The 17294-nt window shown below is 38.4% G+C and overlaps 1 protein-coding gene across 1 annotated transcript in view; it reads right to left on the minus strand.

Moving 5' to 3' along the window:
* Window positions 1-17294, minus strand: part of LOC150087441 (syntenin-1-like) — a 68305-nt gene that overhangs the window by 21115 nt on the left and 29896 nt on the right. The window contains exons 3-5 of the mRNA XM_090372071.1: window positions 16308-16508; window positions 15988-16152; window positions 2669-2844 (exon numbers count right to left, since the gene is read on the minus strand). Coding sequence (XP_090228197.1) covers window positions 2669-2844; window positions 15988-16152; window positions 16308-16508 — 542 coding nt within the window. The remainder of the gene's footprint in view (window positions 1-2668; window positions 2845-15987; window positions 16153-16307; window positions 16509-17294) is intronic.

A 17294-nucleotide genomic window follows, 5' to 3' on the forward strand; every position in this document is an offset into this window, starting at 1 on the left:
AATTTTAGATGTTAGCATGATCTACTTTAATAAGGTAAGTTACTTTTCTTGTAAGTATAATGGAATAATTACACAATTTTTATTAACATACTGAATAATTTTGCATAAACTTTCATAATAAAGGATTACAATTGAACTGAACTCTATCATAAGATTCTGCTGGCAAAAAAGAAGACAAATCTATGAAAAACTTGCCAGAGATTCTGTTTTACAGGAAATTATTATTAGAAAGAGTAGATGAGGACATGGATAAGCTGATTATAAATGTTTTTCTGTTAGGCAAGAGAAATCTATAATATGTAAATTTTCAGACATTGTGATCTACTGTACTGAGAAGACAACTTAAATTTTAGGTGCAGAACATTAAAAAATATATTTTTGAAATTTATTAATGACCTAAAAAAGGGATGGGTTAGTTAGAAGAACCGATCCATCTTTTTCAATTTTCCTTCAAAATTCAATGCCCATGAACCAATACAAATCTTAAATAGTTCTTTGAGGAATCAACATGTTATATAATTTTGTTTCCTAATTAATCCTCCATCCCCAGACTTAGGTGAAACAATGCCACTAACATGGATAAAAGCTACTGTTGCCAATTAAGGTAGTACTGATATTAGCTTAATTTTTCAGGTTAGAGATCTGAGTTAATTAATATAGTTAAGGATGTTACGTGATTGTTTTCCATTAAGATTATTACTAAATATAATACCACTCTTATAGCATGTGAAATTAATAATATAGTTTATTAAGCTATTCGCCTAAACTAATAACGTTTCAGATATCTTACCAATACTCATCGTCAGACTGTGCTGCTGCCAGACTGCTTGGCGATGCTCCCGGAGGTATGCACATCAGGTCTCCGAGAGCATCGGTAAGAGGAATCTGTTAGCAGCACAGTGTGACGATGGGTATAAGTAAGGTACCTGAAATGTTACCTTAATGCAGCAGTTTAACCTTTTTTTGTCTTGTGAACCCCTTTCAACATAATATTTTTAATGATATTAAATAATAGGTCTAATTTTTTTATTATAAAATATTTCCAATAGTACGTTTTTGTAAGTGATATTGCATAATAATATAAAATTATTGTTAAGTAATTATACATTAACAATGGTCTGAGAATGGAAAAAAAAAATAATAAAAAATAGTATGTAAAACATTTTTTAACACTATATACTGTAAGATAGGAAACTAATTATAAGAAATTTTTGGAAGATATGGTTTCTTTCATTGGCAATTCTTTACATTATATTTAATTTAATTTTACTTTATTCTATATTTGTTTATTATTAGTTATAATGATTGCTATGTAATGGCATGTGACCCAAACCACAATTAAATATAAATTTTTAACTGAACTACATGAATATTAAACTATTCTGCAGTTTATAAAAATATAAACTATGTAAATCAAAGCAGATGACCTTACAGAATTTTTAGTGTGAACTCCTTGTAACACTTTTGCGAACCCCCAGTGTTCACAAATCCCTGGTTGGGAAATGCTGCCTTAATGTATAGTAGTTTAGGCGAATAGCTTAATAAACCATATTAATAATTTCACATGGTATAAGAGTGGTATTATATTTAATAATAATCTTAATGAGTTAATTACTTTCAGTAATCTTTCGGTAAATGTTATCTACCTAGAGTCAAATACAATGGTATCCAGAGGCCACCATATTGCCCTACTCACTTTGTACATATATAATACAACTACACTACAACTGAGGTAGCATGGTCAATCTTCATGACCTCCATACTTGTGCTCACTGAACTCATATACTCAAATATTGAACACATTGAACAACCTCAGAGAAGCTTGTACAGCTTCTCTGAGTATGCTGTCCTGGTATAATGTTGGTCTGCTTGTTATTTTTTACAAGTGTTGCAAGAAGCTGAAAGTTATTTTTTTTTCTCTGGGTCTGTGTGTTACCTTTCTGGATAATGCTGATCAACCTCATTGTTGCTGGAAGTTTCTGCCAAAGTGTATGTAATTCTGTCCATCTAGGAAATTAAGTTGTTTAATGATAACTTTTCATGTGGTGTTTCATCATTACAATGATGTTTGTGGCAAGTTCTGCAAGTCTTCCCCGGACATGCTTTCCTGAAATCTCCTTTGCACCATGTGGCTAATACTAATAGTTTGCGTGAACTCATTTTTTTCCAGAAACTACCTGATTTTTTTAGCATTCATAGTGGCACAAGACTGTTAATGGTTTCAAACCATTTAACTATTAGTTTAGCCGAGTGGTCAGGAGCGGGAGTGCAGTAGCACATGCTCTTTGAGTAGACTGGGGTTCAAGCCCTTGACTGCTGAATACGGTCGATCTGCCAACCCGCACTGGACCAGCGTGGCAGATTATGGTCCATTTCCCTCAGCATGAATTGTTGAGGAGGCTTCCATCCTGCAGTGGGTTGATAATGGCTGCACTTTACCTTTTACCTTTTTTGTGTCAGTGAATGAGTTTTAAATGTATTGTGTGGAAGTAATCCAAGTTACCCTATTGCTGTTTCTCAAGGTTACTGTCTGCATTTCAAATTGTATCTGTCAATTATTTTAAAATTACAAATTTTTTTAAAAATTATATTAAGCATTTTTTTTTTTATAAAACTAATGAAAGTCATAAAGAAAATTATATAAATATTATGTTGTCTTTGTACACACCTGTCTCTTATAGCCATAGTAATTCTTTCCGATGACACCTTCTTTATGAGATCATGAACTCTGTTTGCACTAAAGCCAGCCACATTAATGTCATTAATCATTAATATCTGATCACCAAATCTTAAACCTACTTTAGCTGCAGGAGAATTTACATGTACAAATGCAATAAATATACCCTGGAAATAAAGAAATAATAAATTTTAACCATATCAAATGCAACTGAGAAGATTAATTCATCTTAAAAGTTTGTTCAAAATACATAAATAATAAAAATACCTTAATATTACAAGTACAGATTTTGAGTAATTTTAAACTTCGGAAATAGCTCTATGATAGTTAATTAACATGGAACATTTATACTATCAACACCTTTCTCTCAACTCGATTAAAAATAAAAAAAAAAGTAATAAATTTTTGGTCTTTCAATATGCAAATGAAACTCATAGGTACAACAGAGCGTCAAGAATTTTATTAAAGATCTGGGCACCACTTACAAAAGCAGGAGTAAAGTAAAAAATCTGTTATATTAAAAAAAACAAAAAAAAAAAAAAAACTTTTTTGTATTCAACAACTGTGTTTGAAATTTACCGAAGCAGCATGTTTCCAGATATTAATCAGAGAGCTTGAGTAGCATAATTCTCTTTGCATAGGAAGCATCTCCTACTACCCTTGCAAAATCAATTCTTTCTGCCAAATAACGTAGGAACACAAAAACTTCCAAGCCATCAACATTAGCTATCCTCATATGCTAACACACTTTGGTTGTGTACACATTTGCATTTCACATACAGTGTTTCTCATGATTTTAAATAACTAGTTTTTGTTTTACACATGTGCTGTGTTGTTACTTGTGATGTGCATCATGCAAGATAAAGTTTGTGACTGTGTTTTACAGCACTTATTTAAAGTATCGTTTTCTCTTGCTTCTAAGAAGAAAATCATTGAAAGAGGCATACCAATCCTCATTCTCACAAAAATGGAGAAATATTCAAAGATTAGGGTATGCAATTTTCCTGATCCATGGTACAGAACTGATCCTTGCCTGGGTGGGCGTACAGTCTTCATCACTGTATGGATGGGCTTGTTTCCTTTTTCAAGCGAAAGGAATATTTGGACCACAAATGGCGTTAGCGACATCTGTTCTTTCTGTGTGGTGGGGGGAAAAAAAAACCACCTGACATAAGAACTCAGATGAATCATGTAAACTGTATGATGAAAAACTGCATGTTCATTTGGAAACTTCAACAGTGTTTACTGGCACTTCTCAACCCAAAAATGACTTCACTGATTCCATTTCAACTGTGATGATGAACAAAATAAATGAGATGATGCATATCTGTAAGTTACTAATACTTTTTAATAAATTTAAAAAGATATTAGCAACTTAGGCAGAATCAGTTAACAGTATTTGTCTTTAAGATTAACGTAAGCCCAAGCCATAAGATTAAATACTCATCTAGGGAGAGTGGAAAGCTTCTCTGTGACTGAAATCAGAATGCAAGTAAAGTGTACAAATTTTGATTTGATTTCAATTATCGTGTTGAATATCACTGCAATCTGATAGTATTAAACTTTCTTTGCATCTATAACTAAAGGTGAGATTGCAGATATATTTGGAAAATCATTTTTCAACTGTTCATTACATTACTCCTGATAGTTGACAGGAAAGATTGTTCTATTGTTTCCTTGTCCATGCTTTTTATCTAATAAATGAATTTCAGAGTGATGATAAGTAATTCAAACTGACAATGAAGTGGCAATTATGATAGGTGAACATAAAGAATGACAAAAATAAGGGACAAATAAAAAACAGTCTTGTTTGTACATTGTTATGCTCACCAGCTGAACCTCAGTGACAAGAATATCAGTGCAATGTATTGCAAAATGTAAAGTTTTCTATGAAATGTTTTTTTGCAGATTTTTTTTTTTTTTTTATATTATCAAAGAGGTCAACTGCATTTGGCAGTTATGACTGGATGTCCATGCAGTTTGACCAAATAAGATTTATACAGAAAGCATGCTGAATTCATCTCATCATTAATCTAATTTTTTAAATTAGATTAATGATGAGAAACAACAATGGGCAAGTTTGGCCATGGGAAGATCAATGAAAATGGACTATGTTTGTTGTCCTTTGCCGCATCTAACCTGATCATCGGAAACAGTCAGTTCCAGCACCCTCAAAAACATCAACTTACATGGCGAAATCCATCTGGCAATCCTGGACTACATTCTGATCAACGCCCGATTTCGCTCATCACTCATGGATGTTCGTGCCATGAGGGGACCTGATTGCGGATCTGATCACTACCTCATCCGGGCTAAGGTGCAGCTCAAATTATGGCATGCAAAAAGGTCATCTCGGTCAGCCAAGCTGGACTGGAGGCAGCTAATGAATACTGCCAACAAAGGGGCATATCAGATCGCCCTATCCAACTGCTTCGAGACGCTAGCCGTGCCCGAGGATATAAATGAAGAAGAAAAGCAGATCTCTGATGCCATCCTGGAATGTGCCAAGCCCCTATGTCCACCTGCCCGACGTCGAACGCAACCATGGATATCAGACGAGTGCCTCGACCTCGTGGACAAATGGAAGCAGGCAAAGTTGGTCGACTTTGAACGGTACCGTTCAAAGTCGACCAACTTTGAATGGTACCGGCAGCTAAACCGAGAAGTCCGACAGAGGATGACAGCGGAAAGAGAAGCATACTGGAATCAAGTGGCAGACGATCTTGAAGTGGCGGCATCCAAGAACGAGTACCGCACTCTCTATCGCACCCTCAGATGTCTGAGTGGAAAGACCAAATTGACTAGTGACAACATCAAGGATGCTGATGGGACCTTCGTGCGATCACCGTCCTAACGCTTGCAACGGTGGAGTGAATTCTTCAAAGCATTGTATAATCACAACCCACCTCAGGGACCGCCAGAAGCCGCACTATCGATTGATCCCCCTGAAGTCTCCATGGTCGATGTTGAGCCTACAGTAGAAGAAGTGAAAGCAGCCATACAATCCCTAAAGAATGGCAGGGCACCAGGAGTGGACCAAGTCACCACAGAAGTGATCAAAGCTGGGGGAGATGTACTGCTTCGCCGACTACACTCACTGCTCAAAACCATCTGGTGCACTGAACAAATTCCGCTAACATGGAGGAAAGCCATTATTGTACCGATCCACAAGAAAGGTGATAACTGGGATTGCAAGAACTACCGTGGCATCAGCCTCCTTTCCATCATCGGAAAGGTCTTTATGAAGGTCATCCAGTCAAGGCTGCAAAAACATCGCGAGCAAACCAGTCGAGAAGAACAGGCGGGATTTAGACCCGGGCGAGGATGCTGTGATCAAATCTTTGCCATCCGTCAGCTGATGGAGGAGAGGATCCGGTGTGGACAGCGAACCGTCATTGTTTTCATTGACTTTAAGTCTGCTTTCGACTGTGTCCATCGACCTGCCTTATGGAAACTACTAGAGGTTGAACATGTACCTCGAAAAGTCATCACACTACTCCAAACTGCATACAATGGTTTAACCAGCCAGGTGCGCATCCAGAACGATTTACCTGAGGAATTTACCATCCAAACTGGAGTCCGCCAAGGGGATGTAGCCTCCCCGTTGCTTTTCAACATTGTGGTCGACGCCATTATGAGGCAAGCATTCAGAAACAGACGGGGCATACAATATGACAAGGATCACTATGTGACTGACCTGATGTTTGCCGATGATAGTGCTATCTTTGCTGGTAACGACTCTGAAGCCACAGACATCCTCTACGACATTGCCCGGCCATACGGTTTGAAGATCAATGCTGATAAGACAAAGGCCCTGACAACAGATGGGTCGCAAGCCACCATCTATCTCGAAGGCATCCAGATCGAGCAAGTGCAGGACTTTAAATACCTTGGGTCGCTGGTCCAGGAGAAGAAAGTTGCATCCACCATGGAAATCCACAGCAGAATCGGACAGGCGGCCACTGCGTTCGCCTCGCTCAAATGGTGTCTGTGGAAGAGGACCAACATTTCCTCAAAGACTAAAATCTGACTCTTCCGGACTTTGATCCTGCCCATTCTCCTTTACGGATCAGAAACATGGATTTGTCTCAAGCTAGATTTAAACAAACTTGAGGTATTCCAAATGCGATGCCTGCGGCAGATTTTGGGCATCTCACTTCGTGACCGCATCACTAATGATACCATCTGCGCCAGATACCAACAGCAACCAACCATTGCCGACCAAATCCAGAAGCAAAGGCTTAGATGGTTTGGCCACGTATGTAGAATGGGCACGAACAGAATACCATCCACACTCCTTTGGAGACAACGACCCACCCAATGGAGCATCCAACGGACTGCACCTAGGAAAATGTGGGCCAAGCAAGTGGAAAATGACTTGAAGAGCCGACGTCTCGACCTTAACCAGGCCAGGACTGACGCCATGTCTCGTAAAGTATGGAAGAACATCACAGAGCAAGTCTGAAACCCTGCAGCACCTACAGCAGCATACTGGTTGCGTGGCCAACCGCCTCCCCCAGTTGCCAGCTAAGGACCAAGAAGAAGAATTTTTTAAAATCAATTAGCATTGGCAGAGGCATATTATGCAAGAAAGCAAGCTTATGCAGCATCAGCCAAAAAAACAAAAACGCTCCCATTTCACCCCTCCGTTCGTTCCAAATACCTGTCCAGCTCAGCCTTAAATTTATTTAGGCTATCAACTTCCACAACAAAGAATAGAAGTCTGTTCCACAAATCAACTACCCGCTGGCTAAAGGCAAACTTCCGCACATCTATCCTACATCTGTCTTTCCTCAATTTGAATTTGTGCCCTCACAGGTGATTATTCTGAAGAAGAGGAAGAATTCCATCAGCATTGAGCATGCTCAAACCATTCAAGGCTTTATAAACCTCAATCAGATCACCTTGCAGGTGCTAGTCTCCAGACACTGTAATTTGCAAAACTTGAGCCTTTCTTCGTAAGAGCAACCCTTTGTTCCATTCACTTATCTTGTTGCCCTTCTCTGTACTTGTTCCAACAGCTCTACATCATTCTTAATAAGGCCTCCAGACCTGTATACAGTACTCAAGGTGTGGCCTGACCATTGCCTTATACAAGGGGATAATCACCTCCGTATCCCTGCTAGAAAAATTCCTGTATATCATTGACAAGACACTATGAGCTACTCTTGGAAACTATCTGCACTGTTCAGATTACTTCATATCTGCCTGCACAATTACCCCCAGGTCCTTTTCATTCCCTACCACTGTCAGTGTAGTACCACAGAGTTGATATGTCACTCTGGGTTTACTGCTTCCCATATGTAGTACTTTACATTTGTCAATGTTAAACTTCATTTGCCACTTCTCAGCCCATCTGCTCAACTTTTCTACATCCTGTTGCAGCAGCATACTGTCAGTGTCCTTAACAATCCTGCCAACCTTTGATCGTTTGCAAACTTGGACATTAAGCTTGATATACCATCATCAATATCATTTATAAATACAGAAAACAACAATGGACCCAACACTGCACCCTGAGGGACTCCACTAATAACATTAGTCCACAATGAGCAGTGTCCATTGATTACCACTCTCTGTCTTCTCCCACTCAACCATCCCATTATCCATAGCAGCAATTTGCCTCCAATTCCACACTGCTCTAATTTGTTCAACAGTCTTCCATGAGATTTTCCTGATCCATAAATCCAAATATATGATATCAAAGTTATTCCCTGCATCCAGTTCCTTCGTGACCACATCATAGTATCCAATCAAATTGGTCATGCAAGACTTCCCCTTAACAAAACCATGCAGTGTCTGAGCTATAACTGAAGTCTTGTCTAGATGATCCTGCAGTGCTTCTTTAACCAGTGCCTCCATTAATTTTGCTGGAACAGAAGTTAAACCAACAGGTCTATAATTACTTGTGTCAGCCTTTGATCCTCCTTTGTGAATTGGGGTCACATTTGCACATCTCCAGTCCACGGGTACCTCCTGAGTCCAAAGAAGCTCTCATAATCATGGCTAAGGGTTTGCTTACTTCCTTTGCTGCCTCCTTTAATATAACTGGATAGATCCCATGCATCCCAGGTGCCTTTTTTATGTTTATCTTCAACAATTTCTCCTCAACTTTCCTCTCAGTTATTACAAAATTATCTAGCTCACTGCCAGAGTTTAATTCACCTCTGGCATTCCCCTCCCTGAGTAACTCCTCATGTGTGAATGTAGATGCAAAAATACTCATTTAGTTTGTAAGCCACCTGAGCAGGATCATCAACAGTTGAACCATCAATATCCAGTGGACCAATCTGATTCATCCCTTTCCTTCTTGAGTTTACATAGGTAAAGAACTCTGTTGTTTTTCTTTACATCCTTTGCCAAAGATTTCTCATAATCTGCCTTTGCCTGCCTAATCTCCTTTGTGACTTGGTTACAGACCAGCTTATATCTTCTCTGTCATATGTCCCATTCATCTGACATCTATTTATGCCTAAACCTTGAACAATATTTCTTAGTTGGTATGTAAAGCCTAGTAGCTTCCAAGATAAATTCTTTGAATGCTTCCCACTTTGAATTTGCTGTTGGTAACATCATCAGTTGGTCTTACTGTATAGAATTTAAATACTGTCTCAGACCACCATAGGCGCCTTTATGAAAGCAAAAACCCTTCCCGTTACCCCTGATGGTAGTTACCTCTTTGAGTAAATCCCACTTCAGCACACTGATCACTCCCACCTAGTGGTTCCTTTATCTGCAGATTCTTAATGCATGAAGAATCACTACTGATAATCATATCAAGAGTATTACTCCCTCTAGTTGCCTCCTGAACATGCTGATGTAGAAAACAATCATCCAATAAATCCACAAAAGCTTTGCTAGTGTGGGAGTGACCAACCCACAAATTCCAGTCAATATCTGGAAAATTAAAATTTCCCATTATAAGACTCTCTGATTTACTGGCCCACTATTTTCCTGTACAGTTTCTTATTATACTCATCAGAGTCATTAGGCCTATAACACACTCCTACTCTCAATTTTGATCTCCCAATGCTTGTCACATCTGACTCTCGACACTGCACTGTCCAGTGTTGTCGACTGGCTTCACCTTCTTTGGATTTTGTGTGTTTCTTAACTAATAGCATAACCCCTCATCCCTTCCTATCCTGTCTATTCTTCCTGTCTCTGATATCCCAACAATATCTGCCTTTGTTGTTTTGAGCAATACCTCAAATTCATCAAATTTATTTACCAAACTCCTAGCATTGGTGTACATGTAAGTATGCATGCCTGCACCTGTTCCTATTCTTTGCTACCCTAACACAACCCATGTGGTTATTTGTACCGCAATGACTCCCAGCAGTCTCTGAAATACCCTGCATCTTGTTTTCCAGGCTACTGCTCATTCCAATAGAAGCAGTGCAAAAATCACTTTCACCTCTGCCAGTGGCTACTGTTAATCTATTAGTCCTTGTATCCCCCCCCCCCCCAACGTTAAATTTTTATATTACCTGGTCTTTAGCAACTAAGGCTATAATGTGCCAATAAAATCCAAACCAAACCCCCCCCCCCCAAGCTAGCTATTTTCTGCCACCTAACACTGCCTTGATAGCATCAGAAAATATTTTTGCACCCTTTCTATTTAAGTGTATCCCATCCCTGTAGAAGCAGTCCCTCCTGTTAACAAGTACAGACCAGGCTGAAAAAAAATTCTATCCCTTGAGCCTTGCACAATCTTTCCAGGGCCGAACTGATCGACAAGGCTCTCATCATATACTCCCATCATGTCTGGGCAGAATTGCAGACACTTTCAAATTCAACTCTAATTCATGGCTTTTTTTCAACAGTGACCTGTACTTGTTAAGTAATTCTGCCGGTCTCTTACTCTTAATATCATTAGTGCCAACGTGTACAACAAAAATATCACCTTTTGTGCCCTTAAACGACGATATCCGCTCTACGATGTCATCAACCTTTGCCCTTGGCAGACAAAGAATGATGAATGACAAAAAAAAAAAAAAAAAGAGTGGAATAGTAAAATGAATAAAAAAAAGGAGAGGGGGGTGAAGGAATATTTCAGAAATTTTTTAACAGAAAAGCACAACAGTCTTAAAAGGTTTGGTCAGAAAGTGAGAACAGCTTACAGGAATGACTTAAGAATCTCTCAGAAATGCCAGCTAGGAGATGAAAAAAGACAGCTGTCCAAAATTCTCAAACAAGAGAATGTTTCCCTTCTAGACTTTGGGAACATTAAACACTAATCTGTAAACTTTCCAGTTAGTGCTTATTAATTTTATTGAACTCGTGGATGGTAGTTTGGTTCCTTTTTCTGAAAACTAAACTTTCAGTTATAAAATCTTTATTGCAATAATAATGATAATAATACAATTCGATACATTGCAATATTGCCCTTCACGGCCACCAGACCAGGGGTTAACAATCATAATACAATATAATAAATAAATAGGAGAAAACACTGATATATTGAACATAAAGAAATACATATGTGGAAGTACAGCTCAAAACTCAAAGTATAATACAGTTATTTACACTACACTACAATATATAAAGAAGATATTGGCAGAAGCAAATAACTTCATGTAGTTATATAAGATAGGCAACGTTCTTTGCACTGAACAGAAGTAGTTAGTTCATCATTATTCACTGTCATACTGAAAAGTTAGTATGCCATCTTCATTTCAGATGGTACTGTTGGCTTGTGGCATTAAGATGAGCTTTGAGGAGAAGGATCAGGGAAGTACAAATCAAGGATGTGGCACTTGTATTCCCTGTCACAAGCAAACTTATTAAGGTCAGCAAACTTATTTTATGTGCCCACCCAAGGACTGGGCACATAAAAATAGCTGAAAAGGCAGGAACGTATCGGATAGGTGAAGATGGCTGAGATGTGGGCACAGAGTTGGAGTCGCTCTGAGGGAAGGCCGAGGGCCTCTCCATGAGGCCTCTTCAGCACCATCATTCTGGCACAGGTCCCAGAATGATGGTGCTGAAATCTTGCCAACGATAATTTTGATAGTTGTGATAAGACGTTTCATTCTAATCAGCATGGGGAGCCTGTGAATTTGAATCAAACTAGCCATTTCAGTTGTCCTTAGTTATGGAGGAAGTTTATGTTTGTTTATGGCCCATTTTATGAGCCAAAACTTGGCAGAAGAAAGTGGCCTGATTGTGATAGGGGCAATGAATGCCATACCTCTGCAGCACATAAAAGCTGAGAGTATACTGTGGTTTTTTTTTAATATATTTTCTAGTAGTTGTGACTTCATTAATATAATATAAATGCTGCTTGGCAATCCATCGGAGTTGAGCTGCCAGGGTAAGCAGCTTGTCTATGTGGTAACTGAAACAGAGCTTACGATCAAAAATGACCCAGATGGCTGGGTCATTTTTGATCCTAAGCTCCAGATGGGAATAGGAGAATTACACAGAATTGGCTGAATATACAAAGGCGTTTTCTTTACAGAGAATATCATAAATTCTGATTTTTCTGGGTTTATTTTTAATCCGAACTGGTTGAGGTAGTTTTCAAATTCCACGAGTGTATTATTATTTGATGTTGTTATCATGAGAAGGTTACTGTATGGAGAAATTGGTGTGAGGAGCTTCGTATTATCTGCATAACAGAGTATCATGCCTGGACTCAACAAGTGGGGAGATAAGTGCTGTAAACAAGAGCTCAGATAGGACACCACCCTGTGGCACACCTGAAGAGAGACTTCGCTCATATATGTGCCCATGGACAGTAAGCAGGATTATTCTGTTTTGAAGGAGTGACATGAGGAACTGCAGAGTGTCTCCCTTGATCTGATAGTGGTCCTGAAGTAGCTTCAGCACTGCAGGAATGTTTATAGAGTCGAAAGCCACTTCAAGGGCCAAATAGGTGACTGTAAGCTCTACTTGAGATTCAAACACAGAGGATAGAGCTAGTGGTGGCTAAGAAGTTAGTCGCAGTGGATCTATGAAGAAGGGAGTAATGGATTTGAGGAGGCTGATGTGGAAGAAGTTGTTTAGTTAGAATGGGGAGGAGTACCTTCTCAAGGAGCTTCAAAAGATTCAAGGCATTAGAGATTGGCCGGTAATGCTTAAGAAGTGTAGGAGATTGAATTTTGGGTATAGGCTTTGCAAGGTAGATGTTCCACTGCTGGAGAAAGAAGTGGCTTAACAAAACAGCATTAAAAATAGAAGGGGATCCAAAATATATGGGCCAAGACATTTGATAATGAATTGGGGGATTCCATCTGCTCCTGCTGTAGCAGAAGCTGGCATAGAATTAATGGCAGCAATTAGCTGTTCCCTTGGAGATTGATACTGCAGACATTGTGACAGGAGGGATTCCAGTTATAAGTGTATGAAGATCAGGACATCATTCCGTGTTCAAGGCAAATCTAGATATGAAGTTAAGCCACTGGTCAGGTTCAAGATTTAAGGGGAGATCAGAAGGTTGCTCAGAGTAGGGGCATTTTCCTCTATGAAGGATTATATCCATATAAAGCTTAATTGCTTGAAATTTCTGCTTGTTAAATGTTGCATGGGCTCTAGAGTAAGCTATTCTGTCTTGGACACTTTGCGACTGCTTCCATATTTTGTGCAGATGCTGTTTTAATTTGAGGCTCATTAAAATGGAGGGTCCATGCTCTGGACCAAGGCAGGATGGAAAATCTCTTTGATGATGCAAACATTGCAATTGTCTTAAGCCAAATAGTAAGCAAATTCACTGCAATTTTGAGATCGCAATTTTCTAAGACTGTCCACAGGATGACAGAGACAGCCTCAACACATTTAGAAATACTCAAAAACCTGGGACTATTACTTTGGTATTAGCTGAATTCACAACATTGAAGTTTGGAACAGGAATGTGTAAAAGAACTGGCTTGTGGTCCGAAATGAAATAAGTCCCTGGCAGGTAATCGGGTGTGCAAGGAAAAGAGGCAAGGATGAGATCTAGTTGGTTGTTACCTCTGGTCAGGAGATCGTTGATCATTTGTAACCCTGTACAAGATAAGTTTGATAGGAGAATTTGCTGAAGGTTAGCCAGCTGGGGAGGAAGATTAAAGCACAGACAAAGTGCAAGGATGAAGCTGGTTGATGAACCAGTTTGATATTTCATGGATGGCTTCATAAGAAGGTGCTGGGGGTATATATATATATATAACAATTACATCTATGAGGACCCTATGGTACTTGAGAGTAACAGCAAGAGCTTCCTATGCTGGTGTTTGGCTAGAAACTTGATGAACAAGTGAAGTTCTTAAAGAAAATTGCAACACTGCCCTCTCTTTGCCCAACTCTAGAAGTAAAAGCAGATTTACAGCCAGCTGGAGCACAGGATATAAAAAGTTCTTAGTCTTTATCAAGCCAGGTCTCGGTGACACAGAGGACATCAAAATCACTGGCAAGGAGAATTTGTTCAACAGTATCCAGTTTGTTTCGAAGGCTTCTAACATCCTGGTACAAGACTGACTGTATAATTCCTGGGGATCTTTTTAAGGTACATACCTCTAGTATTTTTACTGAAGGAAAGCTTTTGAGTTTGTCAATTCACGACCCAGGTTCTGATGAGCATTCCCGAACTGTTTATCACTGGTGATTGCAGGCTGATGTGGGTCACCACTAGTATAATTGCGACTTATGCGATGCACATTTTGAGAAAATACCTAGAGTGTGGAGCATTCATACTTGTCTCCTTGAAGCCTTGATTGCTATCAAGAGTGGATTAGTTGAGACTGTTGATGGGGTCTTTTTTCCTCAGAAAAGGGTCTGATATATATTCCTTGGGGCCAGGAGCCAGGATATACAACCTTTTGGTAGACAGCAGGTGAACACATAAGGAAGGAGGCATAGCATATTTGCCGACTTTTAAGCCATTTAACCTGAACTGAGAGGTTATGTTCCTCAATAAACATTATTCTAATAGATTCAGGAGATGTTCCTTCAGCTTGCCATTTTGGTTCGCCAAAGAACAGAGGTCCGAGAGCATATCAGTGATATGCTTATTTTGGTTCCTCAGTAAAAAGACCCCAACCTTGAGATCCTCAATTTGGGACCTCAATTGGTAAATTAGGTGGATCAAGAAATCTGCATTATGTGGCTGTAGAGGAAATGTCAACACTAGTTTCGGCATCAATTCTTGGAGAATTACCTTCATCCTGGAAAGCATCTGTTGTGACTAGTGGCTGGTTTGAGATGGAGAATACATTAGCATTCGAGGCACAATTTTGATCATTAATATTTCCAAAGGAAAATTAGGTTGATTAGTGCTGCATATAACGTGGTTGGCAGTGCCATCAAGGTGACGTTCTGTTGCTCACTGCTTCATCACATGCGACAGTCATGAGTGAAGGTTCAGGCAAACCAGTATTTGACTGAGAATACTGACTTGGATAAGTGATTGTCTGGTCAATAGGGATAGTTTCAGTCTGGGAGAGAGGAAGTTCAGATATTTTAGAGGCATCTCCAAGGCATTTGTCACATGTGAACCGTCTCCGATGTTGTTTGGAAAGATGTGTGATGTCTGTTTTTACCGAGTGGACACAAAAGGTTATTTTGCATACATGACATCGAATGGTTGGTTCTTTCCAGTCGTGGCAGGCTAGGCAGACAGATTGTTGCAAATTATTCTGTTTCTGTAACATGCCTGATTTTGGGTCTTTAAATCACTTGGAAGCAGTAAACAATGCTCACTTTTAAGAGTTAGTCTTTAATTCTTAGTACTTTTTTTTGCTCTGGCACTATTAAGCTTGCAGCTTTTATATTCACGTTTCCACAGCAATGATTAAGAGAACACAAGAAACCGTAAATGGTTGAGACAGGTGTACTTAACACAAAAGATTGAAGAGAGGGGGAATTTTCCTAGGGAACTTGGTAATCCGATGTTTTGTGACTTGGTAAAAGTTAACTCATTGTCACCTTAAGTCCTAGTAATGTGGCATTTGTCTGGTTTCATGAAGGCTAAAGTGCTAATGTATACAATGTAATGGAGGAATTCAAATGTGAGCAAGAATATTTAAAAATTAGAAATACCTGTTTATCATATAATGAAGATGATACCACATCAGGCTTCAGCAGAACAGGAATTAACTGGTGGGCGAATCATTCTATAAAGTTAAGTATAACTATCTAAAACTAAATTAATATCAGGAGCATAAATGGACACTGTATGCTACAGCTCGCGCACATGCACTCTCGTGATGTATTCAAATTCATAAAAAGTTCTTCTTAAAAACAAAACTTGTTCTTGATAAAAAAACAAATATTAGCATTAGCATCTGAGAACAATCCTCAAAAAACTTCCCTGTGTAGTAATTGATTACCTTATTAACTTCCTGTACTTTAATTCCAACCTTCCCATCAGCATTTTTACACAAAATGACTTCTCGAATACCATGCGTTACGCGAGACTTCACCAGACCTTGGGAGCTGCCCGAAAGTGGGGCAACCATCTGATTAAAAGATGTTGCTGGAAGGATATCCCGATTCTGTCAATCAAAAATAAAAAGTGGATTACATGCCTGTATGAGCATAAAACATTTGACATACTTAGAAATAAAATAGGATGGAAAACCTTTAAAAAAAAAAACTGTAAATTAATAATTGCATTATTATTTATCAAGTAAAAACATGAAAGACATACTAATGAAGTGGAAACTTCTGAAGAATAAGCAGCAACAGCTTCTGGTGTTATACTGAGACCCATATATTCATTAAGTGCAGGATAAAGTCCAGAAAACTTATCAGATGGAGAAATTGAAGTGGGATTTAATGGATAGGGCAAATTTTCTGGGGCTGAAGGAAGTTGGCTGTGTTCTTGCTTAAAAAAAGCTTGGTTTTGAATCTGAAATAGAAACATATTTGGTAACTAAGAAATAAATGAAAAACAAAAATCTTCAATCAAATTTTTATTCTTAAATTGCATAAACAGGTAAAATATTACATCACAAATAATATTAATACTTACCTGCTTCAAAAGTAATATAAAATTTATTTTAGATTTATGAAAGTAGATAGACAACAGTAAGTAATACAAAATGCTTAGGATATCAGTGGCAAGCAGTACGTGATCATCAAACAACTACCACGGGTTTACACCCAGAGCTTAATAGAACAAGTTCAACTTGGCTTTAAATGAGATATTTCTTTGCAGGTGATATCCATCAAGTAATAAACTATTTTAACACCTTATAACAACATTAAAAATATTTTAATAAATAAGTATCACATTACAAACCCTTTTCTGGTTCTTTTGCATCCAAAATGAGTAAGAAAAGGATTACAAATTTATCTGTCTCAAACTGTTGATGTCATGTCATAAGAGGTGTCACTAATCCAGTGTGTGGCATTTTCACAGCCCTTTGTTCTCTGGCACCCCTGACCCACATGCTCCATTAATCCCTGCTTAATTTTATTTTTCTAAAAAGCCCATCCTTGTCTATGTATACCATACCATATTTACAATTATTTTTATATATCACGTGTTCTATTATAATGCAGTGTGATCTTTGAATGAACTCCATCTTATTCCTTTCGTTTTTTTCACTGATCTTTTATGTGCAGAATCCCTTCTGTTCTTTTGTTAGCCATATTCTTGTTGTGTTATTATCTATCAGGAGTCCCAAACTAT

Source organism: Mastigoproctus giganteus, chromosome 4 (genome assembly GCF_048544385.1).
Source record: "Mastigoproctus giganteus isolate SK-2022 chromosome 4, ASM4854438v1, whole genome shotgun sequence".
Lineage (NCBI taxonomy): Eukaryota > Metazoa > Arthropoda > Arachnida > Uropygi > Thelyphonidae > Mastigoproctus > Mastigoproctus giganteus.